Genomic DNA, 13,956 nt, shown 5'->3' on the forward strand with positions numbered 1-13,956 from the left:
CACCACTTTGGTGCTTTTGTAGGAGCGAGCCAACGCCTGCTTAAAGTCTTCACGGGAGTTAAAATAGGGAAAATCAGCTTTCCAGCACCGAGTGGAGGTCAGCTACCAAGTCAAGCAAGTAGAAACATGCTTGAACAAAATTGCCGAGTAGTATTACATAATTCATGTACTTCTACACTGAGCCTTAAAAATTGTGTCACCTTCAATTAATTTTTGGTATTATGGTATTGTTTGCTAATTTTTTCTAATACTAAATATTTTTCTAGTGTGCAATTCATATTAAATACTTATCTCTATTATAAATAACATATGAAATGTTTCCAAGAATATCTAACTATTGTGATATATGCATCCCTAAATCTCCTTTAGGTACTATAATTATATATCACATTATAAAGATTGGACAATATATACAAATGCACATTTTTCAACAATACATGTCATAATTTTATTTTATTTTTACAAATTTGCTGTTATCCTAACCAAAACTTTGAATATTGCTCTTAAACATGTTTAAAAATAATTGTTAATAATATGTAATTATTCCATTAAACTATTTAAAATTAAATAAAAATAAATATACAAATTTCTCCATACATATATAATTTTATACATAACATGTGTATTTAAACTATTATATTTTAGATATACATATTTAAAATTAAATACAAAATTATAAAATACACATTTTATACTACAGATTTAAGCTAATATATGTAATTGATTCTTGTTTTTCACAAAACTAACAAACTAGTAAAGAAAATTAAAATGGAAATATTCAAGATTACTTGTTAATTGTTTCATTTTAAAAGTGTAATAAAATTCAGTAGATTTATATGTCTCCAAATAAAGACAACCAGCCGTCATTATAAAGTATAAGAAGTACTTGCCCCTGTCCTAAGACCACCGATACATACTCTCAAAAGAATTACAATTTACAATATACCTTATGGAAAAAGAAATTTGTTACAAAACAGTTCGCTCAAACAAAAGACATGATGAGAATAAAAGCCGTCATTATAGAAAGTTGACAAAGGAAGATTTTAAAAATACCCAGATCGCGATATAATTTCACAGCATTCTTGCAAAGGTTCGGCATCCTCAAAGTCCTTTTAACCCAATGTAGAAGCCTTTCCAAATTTCCCCTTAAAGTTCTTTTTTCCGCAGCAAACGGGGGTCCAACAATTAAGAAGATAAGTACAACTAAATATGGTATGGCGACTACAAGCCATATCTCGTTTTGCCAAAGCGATTGATATTTGGTGAAAGCTTCATGATGCTTCAATTTATCAAGATCTCGAGGTACTGTGATGAGAATAGTGGCAGTCACAAATGCTACTACAGTCCAGAAGATTGAGATTATCAGGTTCACCGCAGAGATATTGGACAGTGCATGTGGAACTAAGGACCCCAAATGTGTTTCTTGCCACCGTCGCTTAATTAAACATATGACCACCACTGAGAGGGAGGTGATGAAGGCCGCAGTGTCAGAGAATACGAACAATCTGAAAAGTTTATGTAATGCCAGCTTGGCAGCTCCATACTGTGCTTTGGTTTTGTCATCTTCCTCAATTCCCCCTGGGATTTGAAAGACGGCTGCAAATGTGACGATGGCAATGAGTGATGCCACTACCATGCATGTATTAACGATATCATCAGGAATTGTATTAGGCTCGCCTCTAGCGTGCATTGCTCGGGTGCATTTCATTGATCCGGCGCATTTCAGTTTCCATTCGATGGTTGGGCAATGGGAGTTGTTTTGAGATCCTGCAGATGCTATGTCAAGTGCAGTCATGCCGTCAATGTTACGGGCATTCACATCTACAACTGGAGATGAGAGGAGAAGATCCAGTAGCTGTACTTTCAACAAAACCGTGTTGCGTTACACCTCTAGCCATATTGCAGAAATGTAACCAACTTTCAATGAAAATAAATAAAGACATAAAAAATATACTATGAACAACAATCAACAACAACATCATATAATTCATTTGCCAAGAGTTTTAGGAATGTCTTTTTTATTAGTCCGTCTATATATTAGGGGAGAATAATGTTTTTGCTTAGCTAATTGTCTATTAATTTCTTTTCAAAGAGAATATCAGTATAATATAAATCATTTTTTCTAATGTCTGCAGTATTTGGATTTTAAAAATGAAATTTAAAAAAAAATTGTTTTTCTGATTTGTCATTCATATTTTTCCAACAGTTTTTTATTTTTTTATTAAAATTTAAAGAAAAAATGTTGACCAATGAACAATGAGAACAAAAAAATATTCAGCATTCACCAATGTTTCATTTGGATGGTTCTAACGGATAGGAGGCATCAACATATGTATCTTGCAGATTTTTATGTTGCTCGGCTAACCCTGATAGACACCTAGCGCATGCAGCCTGGTAGATGTTTCTTGTAGACAGGGATGCAGGGCAGATGTTTCTTGTAGACAGGGTTGCATCGAGAGGTTGCATTATTAAAACATGCCTTTTCTATGCTTCCACATTTTGAGAGCATGCCAACTAGGGTAGTTGCAAAGTTTGCAACTACAACATATCTGATACTTTTCATAAAGAATTTCTTCACTAATACCAATGTTGTTTGGACTTTAATATGTACAACAATGCAATCATGGCGGGACAGAGAAGACCAAATATGCTGCAACAAATGCTCTCACATGGAAGTATGAGTGATTCATAAATTTTTTATAGATAAATTCATCTTGGGATTTCTGAAGGAATGATTTCTATGGATCTATCTTCTTACCATTTTCTAGGGTTTCAGGCTTCAATCCAATAGTATATAGGACAATAGTCAATCGGCTTTGTTAAATACACAAATTGAAATTTTTGTAGCTGGTACAAACACGCAACATAAAAAAAAGTTGCCCCATTATAAATGCAGAGTCCGAGTACACCGTATAAAGCTACAACAATAACAGCCCCAGAGCAAGTATGAATTACTGACTAAAGATAACAAATTCATTTCAGTGGGAGACAATGGAGTCTAGTAGAACACAAGCAAGTGTTTTTGCCTTTAATGGTTTTCTCTCTGTTTTCATTTTTTTTTTTGCTGAATGCACAGTTATTAAGAGAAATCATGATTCTTGTTTTGTTTCTCATTTGGAGGGATTTCAAGTGTTGCTTTGTAATAACCTGTTGATGTGTTTTTCATGCACATGCGAACACAGAATAAAATACCAAGTTATCTTATCCTCGCTTGAACAAAATTTCCTCGAATGTTGAAGATTTCGCCTAAGGATCATTCAAGAAGACTCCAAGGTTCTTTTATGTAGGGTCTCTACGTGTGGATAAGCTCTTGTGGTGTGATGTAATTTTGCTGGATTAACATGGGGACTTACATTCGACTGCCTGAGCGTTTAATCTGCTAGAACTTGAATCCTATCTACTGGCTGGAAGATAAAGAAATGGAAAAAGCATAGGGTTTAGAGAATCTATTCTAGGACCTAGAATGCAAGGATATAGATGAACGACTAGGTGGAGTCCTACTGGGTTGGGTCTCACCATCAGGTTGAACAATCCGACACCAACTCAATGCGATCTTCTAAGGGATGCTTCAAATATATTCAAATTGTTACACCACTAGAGACTGATCACCATTCAAGTTAATGCATGAACAATAGACGCGTAACGATTCGAGATTAAACTCATTTTATGCCAATTGACCGTGCAAGGCACACTTACAATCAACAAGAGGCTAGTGGTTTGGACTAGGCGGATTCCACGCGAGTGCATTCAATAACTTCCTTCATTCAATCTAATTATTTACCATCTAAAATGAAGATTCAACAAGAAACCATGCATATTGCAAAGAAACGACACACTTCACCATAACTTCAATGAAAATGGAGTTCATTTACAATCAAGGCAACAATTCCATGCCTTCTCTTCCTAATCTACTCTAACGTCTATTCTATTCACTATTGATCATTAGCTATTCTAACCTCTATGAACTAACTATTAACCCTTATAAATGAAGAGCCAGAGCTTTATATAGAGAGATCTTTACAATTCAATGGCTCTGATTGATTTACAATCAATGGCTAGGATTTTAAGATGAAAATCCTAATTAGGGTTTGTTACAACAAACTCCCTTAGCCAATGAGAAAATTACATTCAAAACTTGAGAACCAATAGGAAGCAGAGGTAGGTGCCTCGAAGTTTGTGCCATCACTTGGTGAGTCAAGTACATTGAATCTGGACATGCTGATGTGGACCTATCTGACTAGAGGAATAGTGATTGAGATGCCACCTTGTCTAGTACTTGCTCATATCTCTTTTGATACTCAATTTGGTGATGTTGAGAAGCTAACTTTGATTAACTCTTCTGAAACTATCTGCTTCTTCAACGTACCCTTGCACTGACCTCGATTGATCCTCCTTCGTCCTTGATGTACTTGATGAATGATGTACCTCCTTGACTCTCATGTGTTTGATGAAGCCTCCTTGATTTTGCATTATGGTGATAGGAAGTCATGGTCAAGTCACCTTCTCTAGTATCTCATCTTGCCTTGGAAATGTTTGTAAGATCCTTCTTTTTGACATCCTGTGGTTTCTCCATGTGGTAGAATGAGGTTTTTGAGGATAGCTTAGTCTATTACGTGCAACTCCTTGAACACCTGAAGTCCTTCAACTTAGTAGCACCTTGAGTCCTCTCTCACACATTTGAAGTGTCTTTGATGATGATTAAACTTGAAGAGGTCACCCTTGTCTATTCTTCCTTCTAGCTCGGCCTTCTTGATCTACAAAGAAAACAAAAAATGGTGTCAAGCACTTATGATATATTCATCCTAACATAGTATTTCTCATTTCAAACCATCAACAAAAAGGCATTAAGATCAACTTCGCTTTAGACCCTCTGGAAGGACAGGCCCTATAATGAGATTTTCGCTCAGGACCCTCTCCAAGGACAGGACCTATAATGAAATTTTTGCTCAAGACCCTTTGGAAGGGTCAGCAACGAAACCTTGCATTTTGCACAATTTCTTCACATTTTGTGGTCACAACTCACTCAAATGCATGCCTAAGGATGCCTCTAAGTTCAATACACCTCAATCAACACTAGGGTTGATAAAAAATTGGGAGCAAAAGGAGGTTTCAAGAAAATTTGCTCTAGACCCTTTGGAAGGGTCAGGAGCAAAATTACTCCTTTAGGCTCAATTTTTCATCATTGGCTTCATTTTCAACCTTTCCTCATCAAAAATAAGTGTTTTGCCTTAAAAAATGCTTGGGAATGGGTTAGTTCAAAGGCTTAGGCAAGGAACAAGGCTTCCTAAGGAAATTCACTCTGAACCCTCTTCAAGGGTCAGGAGCTTAGGTGAATTTCGCTCTAGACCCTTTGGAAGGGTCAAAAGCGAAATTTTTCTTCTTGGCTCAAATTCATCATTGCCTTCACCTCAATTCATTTCTTAAGGCAAGAATATATCAATCCTCCCTCAACCATGTCCTATGAACAAAAACTTTGATTTGAACAAGGAGGAAATATATGTTTTTAGGAGAATTCGCTCTGGACCCTTTGGAAGGGTCAGGAGCGAAATTCTTCCTAGGCTCAATTCATCTTCCATTCACCCCTTCTTTGCCTTGAATTTAACTTGTCACACCTTCTTCCATCACCATCAAGTCAATTCACCATCAATTTAGCTTAAAAGAAGGTTCTTTTAGTGCATTAGGCAAAATAGAGAGTCTTTCTAGGAATTTCGCTCTGGACCCTTTGGAAGGGTCAGGAGCGAAATTTGCATTTCTAGACTATCCACACTCAACTTGCCTAGGACTTGTCCTTTCCACCCTTATCTCATCATACTCAAGCCAACTTGCTCTCAAAGTGGTGTCTACTCAATGCTTTTGACAAGAAATTAGACTATCCTAAGAATTTCCCTCTAGACCCTTTGGAAGGGTCAGGAGCTTAGACAAATTTTGCTTTGGAACCTTTGGAAGGGTCAGGAGCGAAATTTGGAAAACAAGGCTTGTCCTTGATAAATTTTTCTCTTAGCTTGCTTGTTTAGCTTCAAACCATCTTAGGAAAATACCTTGATGGCAATTTGCTTCAAAATTGTGAGGAAAATACATGCTTTTTAAGAAATTCGCTCTGGACCCTTTGGAAGGGTTAGGAGCGAATTTTCTCTTTTAGGCTCAATTCTTCCTTCTTTTCACTCATCTTGCTTTAGACTTGTCTTTTTGAATCCCTTCCTTGCCATGTATGTCCAACATTTGATGTCCCTAGTGAAGAAATAAGTCATTTGGAGGATTTTGCTCTGGACCCTTTGGAAGGGTCAGGAGCTTAGAAAAATTTCGCTCTGGATCCTTTGGAAGGGTTAGGAGTGAAATTTGCAATTACGCTCAAATCCTTAACTTTTCATCACTTCACTTTGTTTCACACATCAATACTCTCTCAACCACGTCAAAGGGATAAGGTTTATGAGGCAAATTAGGACCAAGAGAAGGAGATTAAGGAAATTCACTCTGGACCCTTTGGAAGGGTCAAGAGCGAAATTCATGTTTTAGGCTCAATTCTTGACCTTCTCTCCAAATTTCCATGTCTACGTTTGTCCAAGGCATCTCCAAGGGTGAACTCAAGCTTATTTCCCCCCAATCCATGCCTTCAGACGAAGGTTTTGTCCAAAATAGGAATCAAAGGGAGCTAAGGAAGATTTCACTCTTGTCCCTTTGGAAGTGTCAAGAGCGAATTTGACACTATCACCCAAATTCCTCATTCAACTCTCAAGCTTTCATGCTCAATCTTCATGTCCTTTTCTCCTCGAAGGGTAAAATTGGTATCAAACAAGGCCCTAGACATAACGCAAAGACTCTCCCAAACTCAATCAAGACATAACCCCAAGACTAGAGCAAGGCCTGACCTAGAGAAGCCTTTCAAAGAGACCCTGACTTGGACCACCTACTGACCCACCTCAATTCAAGCAGACCCTGCTATCCTAATGATCTCTCTGGCGACTCTCCAATGCAAAGATTAGTAGCCAAGACTAGACAACCAAGCAAAGAAAACTAACCCTAGAAAGCAAAAAGCAGGGGTCCCCATTTGCAATGGGGCAATGTGTGAATACGTCACATGTCCCTACTTTGATATATAATTTAATAATAAGTAATAATAAAAAATAGAAAAATTTAATTAAAATATAAAAGAATGTAATTAAATATAATTAAAATTATTAAAGTTAATGAATGGTCAAAAGGCATGAAATGATAAGTTGTGACTCTCTCAAACGTGAGATATAAAAGGGAGAAGAGAACCTCATTTGAGGGGGGAGAATTCGGAAAATCAGATATGCAGATCATATTTAAATAAGTGCAGATCTGATTGTGAAAGGTCGTGTCCCTTTTAAGGGGCAGAAATAATAAAGAGTTGCACTCTTTCAAAGGGTGCTAATGGTGACAGGGTGTCTCTTGCCAAAGGGCATACATGATGAAGAGGTCTGACCCCTCCCTCTCATTGAGGGATATAAAGAAAAGGAATCAAAAGCCTCCAGCGATATCACCATCGATGAGATCAGATCAAGTCAGATCAAATGAGATCAGAACTGTTATTAAGTTACAAGCAGTAACATCCTTGCTCTTGGAGGTATGCATGAAGATGTGTTTAATATGTATGTTTAATATATGATTCCTGATAATGTTCTTATGCAGAATTTAATAATAATATTAATATTAACATAGATATTTACATAAGAGGATAGAGCACAATGAGACCCCGGGAAAAGCGAAAAGGTGGCAGGGTGCATTGTTAAATTAGGGGTAGTTTAACCATAAAGAACATAATCATGAAAGCAACAAAGTATCAATCAGTGTCAAACACGTTTTCTTATTCATTTTGAAGAGATTATATTGTCATTGGAGCCATGATGAGGTATATATCTACCATAACAATGAAAAGGTTAATAGTGGACAAAGTTGAGATGACATTCAGATAGAGTTGAGATGACATTCTGAAAAGCGAGAACTCATGTACTAGAGACAGATCATGATGTTTGAAACCTTTGTTGTCAAGAAACCCTAAATGGCAGTTAAACAAAAAAACCTTGCAAATAGGACAATCTCTGCAACAAAGACAACCCAATGGTATGTCATGAATAAGAAAGGCAGATGTTAGTTGTAGTCTTAGGATGGACACTACATCATGATTTTATGTAAGTTGCAGATCTATCGAAAAAAATTCCCCTCCAATTATGGTTTGATGGATGTCCATAAACAAACCTTTTTCATAATGATGATAAAACTTATTGGATTATGAAGCATTACTCAAGCACAAACCCCAAAAAATTAGTTTACAGTAATAAGAACAAGAGTTTGAGATGAAATGGATTGTATAAGCAGAAGAATTTACATTGCACGCAAATTAGTTAAATGTATAAGAGGAAGGAAACATTGCAATATATCATGTGAAAAGTTGATATTTTTGGCTTTGGCTAATGACTCATAATATTATGATCAAACAATCACAATCAACAAACATATTGGTGTAACATGAGTATGAAAGACAACACAAAGGAATTAATCAAGTTACTCCTACTTTTTTGGTCACACTATTACACAAAGATAGTCTTCTATTGTACTCATACTACAACATCTACAACATTCTTAGGGACACCGATCACTACCATTGTTCATAATCATATTCTTGAATATAGTATAGAAAGTTTGCCCAACAATACACTTACTTTCAACTACAGTCAAACATTTGTTTGACACCTTGCTCCATAAAAAACCAAAGAAATAAGATTTTAGAAGACAACCCAATGAATCTTTAATGTAAATCCCTTTTCTACTCTATTTTTCAATGCCCTGTTTTCCTCTGTTTTGTTGTGCTTGTGGGTATATTAGCTAAAAATTGCTACTGGAGTATTTTCAAATTCCTTTCAATAAGTAATTACCCTATCCCTGAACAATACTTAGAATGAACAGAGAAAAATAAATTATCAGAACTAGAAAAACAGGAAAATTGACAAAGTTAAGGCTTTCAAACCTGGAGATCCACTCGATTTTTTGTTGCCATATGTAATGCTGTATTCTGTAAATTGTCATGATCACGACTCACCATTTCCGCTATTTTTGAATCACTTTTGTCTTTTAGAAGCAACTTCACTACCTCATATGGATTGCATTCGACAGCAAAATGTAGAACAGATTTGTGATCTGAACTACGGATTTGCACACAGTCTGGCCTTATGGATATAAATTTTTCGATTATGTCCCAACGGCCATTAATGGCTGCCACATGAATTGCACACCTTCCAAACTTATCCTGCTCTATCATTAAGTCTTGCCAAACACTATGCTTTAGCATTTCTTCTACAATCTCAAGACATTCTCTCTGCACGGCTGCATGCAATACACCTGTATTCAATTCAAACCAATTTATTCCATGCAATGAGAAAACAAACTTAATATTTCAACCTTGAAAAAATAAAATGTGTAAATTTTTTACCATCCTTGTAAGTTGTTTGGCTAGTAGATTGATGAGTTTCGATTGTAGAGGTTGCACCTGTATTCAATTCAATCCAACTTATTCCATAGAATGTGAAAACCTACCATATAGTTCAACTTTAAAAAATTGTGTGTAATTTTATACCTTGCTCCTAAGTTTCCTGGGTTACAGTCCCACGACTATATTCTCTCAACAATTTCTTAACTGTGTCGTTGTGGCCATACTTACAAGCTATTGCTAGAGGCGTCTCTCCAAACTTATTACGCTGAGAGGCACAACTCCAGCAGCGTTGAAGGAGACTTTCGACTACATCTGCATGACCATTTCTTGCGGCTTCGTGCAGTGGCGCATTGAGATCATCATTCTGAACCTTAGCCAAAGAGGATTCCAAGGATCCATCATTATGAATCCAGTCAACAATATTTTTGAGGCCTTCCCTTGCTGCAATATGCAACACATTCTCTCCATGGAAAGTAAGTTCGTTGATAACACGTGAGTCCTGCCCATATAAGTATTGAATCTCCCCAAGATTGTCATTCTCCAGAGCAAGGAAGAGCTCCTTCCTCATTTTCTTTTCTTTTCTCCTATTTGCTTACAATCATGAATGCCCCTGAAGGATAACAGACAACAGAAAAAAAATTCTTCACAAAATTGTGTGGATGTTGTTCTAAGAGGATAATATGCCATTTTCATAGAGGAAAAAATGTAAGAAATAAAAGAAAAACGAAGTGCAGTGGGGGGAATTTTTGAAAGAAGTGGGTGCGAAATATCGTTTTCAAAATTGAATATCGGCATGCATGATTTACACACCATGCCTGGCTCATTCGATTTTTACTTCAGCACCACCTACCTTAAAATTTACTAATGCTAGCAAATGCACCAGAAAAGGGTGCAAGGGTGCAAGGGTTACGTCATAGAAAAGTATATTTAAGTTGACATGTGAAGAGGCATATTCATTATTGTCTATATAATTTTGTAGTATAATTTCTTGATAGTGAAGATGCTTAAAGATGTTCAACAATTGATTTGACTTGAGCATATTTAGATAACAGAATAGTAACAAGAGCTGTGATACAGCTGGAATCCCTGCCATTTGCTTCAATATTGTTTTCTATCAGAATCATATAGATATGTTGAAAGGTCACAGGGAATCTTTAATTTGATTTAAAATAACAATGAAATATGCAATGGGCCTAAAATGAAGCGATCTTTGATCATGTGCTAAATTCAAAATTAATCCTTGTTTGTTAATACAAATTTGGATGTGTTCAATGAGATTTGAGTTCAGGATACAAATGTGATGAGCCAATTTCATTCACAGTATAACATAAAGCTAAAGCTACAATCCTTAATACAATGAATTTGTAACCATACAACATACATTAGCCAAATGATTGTGGAGCACTTTTACATAAGCTACTTCAAGTGCAACTTTATTGGCTTGCACTAGTGTAGCTATATGACTAGATTGCTCAGACTTCCAAGAGAGAAAAATAACCTCGGTGCAGGCAGAAGTTTAAGAAAATAGAACTTTGAACCCTTCTAAGAGAAAAAATAATACTTATACACCAGAAATAAATGAATAATTTATTTGTTCACAAGCAAAAGCAATAATTGGCCTTGATGAAAGCACAAAAATTGTCAAATTTTGGGCAGCCCTCTCGGCAGATTCTTGCTTTGTTTTATTTCCAAGTCTATTCCATATCGAGTACCTGATATTCTATAATCATTTTTACTCAGGTTTGGATTACATGTTGAAATTATTGCCGTCTTCACAAATTGCACTCTACAGAAACAAATAAATTAATAGGAGTCCGTCACTATTCATTTATAGAAGACATTTATCTTTACAAGTAGTTTCTCTAAAGGAGTTTATACAACAGATTAGGTTGAACAAGTTAAGGCATTTTGAATGGAAGATGAGCTATTTTCAAAACCAATACTGAAATTTACAAATTTTCTGCATTCACTAGTGCACACATGATTGGAAACGGTAAAGTAGAGAGTTTTGAGTTCAGGATATACATGTGATGAGCCAATTTCATTCACAATATAACACAAAGCTAAAGCTACATTCTTTATACAATGAATTTGTAACCATACAATATATATTAGTCAAATGGTTGTGGGGCATATCTACATAGCCCACTTCAAGTGCAACTTTATTGGCTTGCACTTGTGTAGCTATATTAAGATTTCATTTTACACCATCAGTACGGTTATCACGAGATTGCTCAGACTTTCAAAAAAGAAAAATAACCTTGGTGCAGGCAGAAATTTGAGAAAATAGAACTTTGAACCCTTCCAAAGGAAAAAAGAATACTTATAACCAGAAATAAATGAATAATTTATTTATTCAGATTAGTATCTTATTCCAATGTGCACATTAGTAAAACAAAATAAAAAATTTAACCTTTGAAAACATGTACCATACAAAAGAATCACATTCACCTAGCAATTCCATTACAAAATCGTGGTACAAACTCTTTAGCTTTCATTCAAGTTTACTTAAAACACATCAATAGATAGCAGGACCAAATTTAAATAGATTCAAATATCTATTTCCTTAAAATTTTTTTTCAGAAATCTAAAATACTACAAAAATGAAATAAGTACCATCAAATTGAATTCAACACCATGTACAATTGTCAGGTTTCCTAAGCAAGAACGAAATAAATATCAGAATTATAACTTTCATGGCAATCTACATTAAGAAAATTTAGTAATGCTTCGTGAGTCTGGAATCACTAATATAGACATATCTAGAAAACAAACAAATAGAACTTTGAAAAATTTTGAGCACATGACTTGAATCTGGAAGCAGTTTTTTTATTCATATAAATTGAACTTTAAAAGAGATACAAATTTTTAAAAACCATGGCACAAAAAATGTAAACAAAACAAAGAAAACTACTTCTGTGCGTTTGGCATATATCATATTTTGTTTGGAAAGACATTTTCTAATGCTTTGTTTTGAACATATGTTATTTGATTTTCATAATATGTTTCAGTGAGAGAGCTTTTTTTATTATTTATATATAAAAGTGCATTCAACACAATTGTTTTATTTTTTTTTTGCTACATTGTTGATTGTACTAAAATCCGTTTGCATGTTAATTAAGAGAACATCTAGTTCAAGGCACAAGTCTCTGAGTAGCATTTTCAGCTCTTTAATAGCTGTACTATGGATCTCTTGATTGTTTTGTGCTTGTGCTTTCAAAAACTTGCAAAATTAGCATAATTAAGACATTAATTATTAAAATGTGGTACCAGGGTAAAGCTGCAAATACTAATTTTTGTATATGTATTTGAAGCATGATATCTACACTTGGTGCCTTGATAACCCAAGCAAGGAGAAGAAACTGAAAACAAGGAATTTTCTTTGAGCTAAACTATTATGTAATTTAACAAAACTATCACTTTTCAAATTATGTTTTTGCACTCAAATTTATCCGGGTTGTAGGACATGGTATTATTTTCTTGGGCACATAAAAGATATTTGCCTATTTTCTTGGGCACATAAAAGATATTTGCCTATCAACAATTGTTGCATTGTTATTGGTTGTGCAAGGGACTGAAGAGGTAAGTCCCAAATGCAATGAAATGTCAAAAATTAAAGCCTGAGTAATTATGCATTCGCTGGCAGAGTAAGCAACCAGATGAAGTTAGTGATTGGATGGACCACAATGAGAGAGCATCTTGCACTCAACAAAGGGATAACTAGCCTCTCCAGGTTGTGGATTTTATACACAATAAAAGAAAGAAATTATAGTCATGTTTGCAGAAACAGTCAATGGGACCAAAGTAGAAGATACTGGCACTGTATCTCAATTTTCTAATCTACACTTAACTGACAGTAGCTTGCTCTCTGCAATGATGGGCTTAAAAAACAACAAAAAAATAATAATAATTTAAAAGATAAAACTAAAAGAAAGAATAATTTAAAGATTTAAAAGAAAGATAACAAGTTAAAGATAAAACTAAAAGAGTTGTATATGCATTATGGTGGTTTAAATTTATTAAAATGTCTTGATTTTATGTTTAGGGAAATGAACATAAGAAGTTCTTATGCCGATCAAAGTCTTCAAGTCATTGAACTTCTGAATTGCACACCGTGTAAATACAACAAATGTATGGCCATATATATTTATATCAAAAGTAGGAATAGCTTGATTTTATAAGCTGACCTTTTACTTTGCAGTAGACAGATGCACTTGCAAATAGTTCTTACTTGGAGTCTTCCCTTGCCTTCAAAGTAACAGTATTTGGTAGTGTTCACTGCAAAAGCTTAACAAAGAAAATATTGGTAAATTACAATTAGCAGCTACAATTATGTCCATCATAACTATAAATTAGTATTCTAATTATATCAACAAAAATTATTTTATAATTACAGAAGCATTTAAACTAAAAGCATTTGAGCACCTACAAATGAAAACAACAACATACAAGTATCCAGAAAAAATAATTTTTAATAAACATGAAATAATTGAAAAAATTGTAATAAC

General features: G+C 34.8%; 1 protein-coding gene across 1 annotated transcript; it reads right to left on the reverse strand.

The window, feature by feature from the left end:
• Window positions 1-824: 824 nt before the first annotated feature.
• Window positions 825-10,054, reverse strand: LOC131037623 (protein ACCELERATED CELL DEATH 6). Its single transcript, XM_057969813.2, has 4 exons — window positions 9,593-10,054; window positions 9,449-9,505; window positions 8,987-9,357; window positions 825-1,855 (listed from the first exon to the last, which is right to left on the reverse strand). Exons 3-4 carry the CDS (start codon window positions 9,305-9,307, stop codon window positions 983-985), a joined length of 1,194 nt encoding a protein of 397 aa, XP_057825796.2. The 5' UTR covers window positions 9,308-9,357; window positions 9,449-9,505; window positions 9,593-10,054; the 3' UTR covers window positions 825-982.
• Between the last annotated feature and the right edge of the window lie 3,902 nt (window positions 10,055-13,956).

Source organism: Cryptomeria japonica, chromosome 11 (genome assembly GCF_030272615.1).
Source record: "Cryptomeria japonica chromosome 11, Sugi_1.0, whole genome shotgun sequence".
In the NCBI taxonomy this organism is placed as follows: domain Eukaryota; kingdom Viridiplantae; phylum Streptophyta; class Pinopsida; order Cupressales; family Cupressaceae; genus Cryptomeria; species Cryptomeria japonica.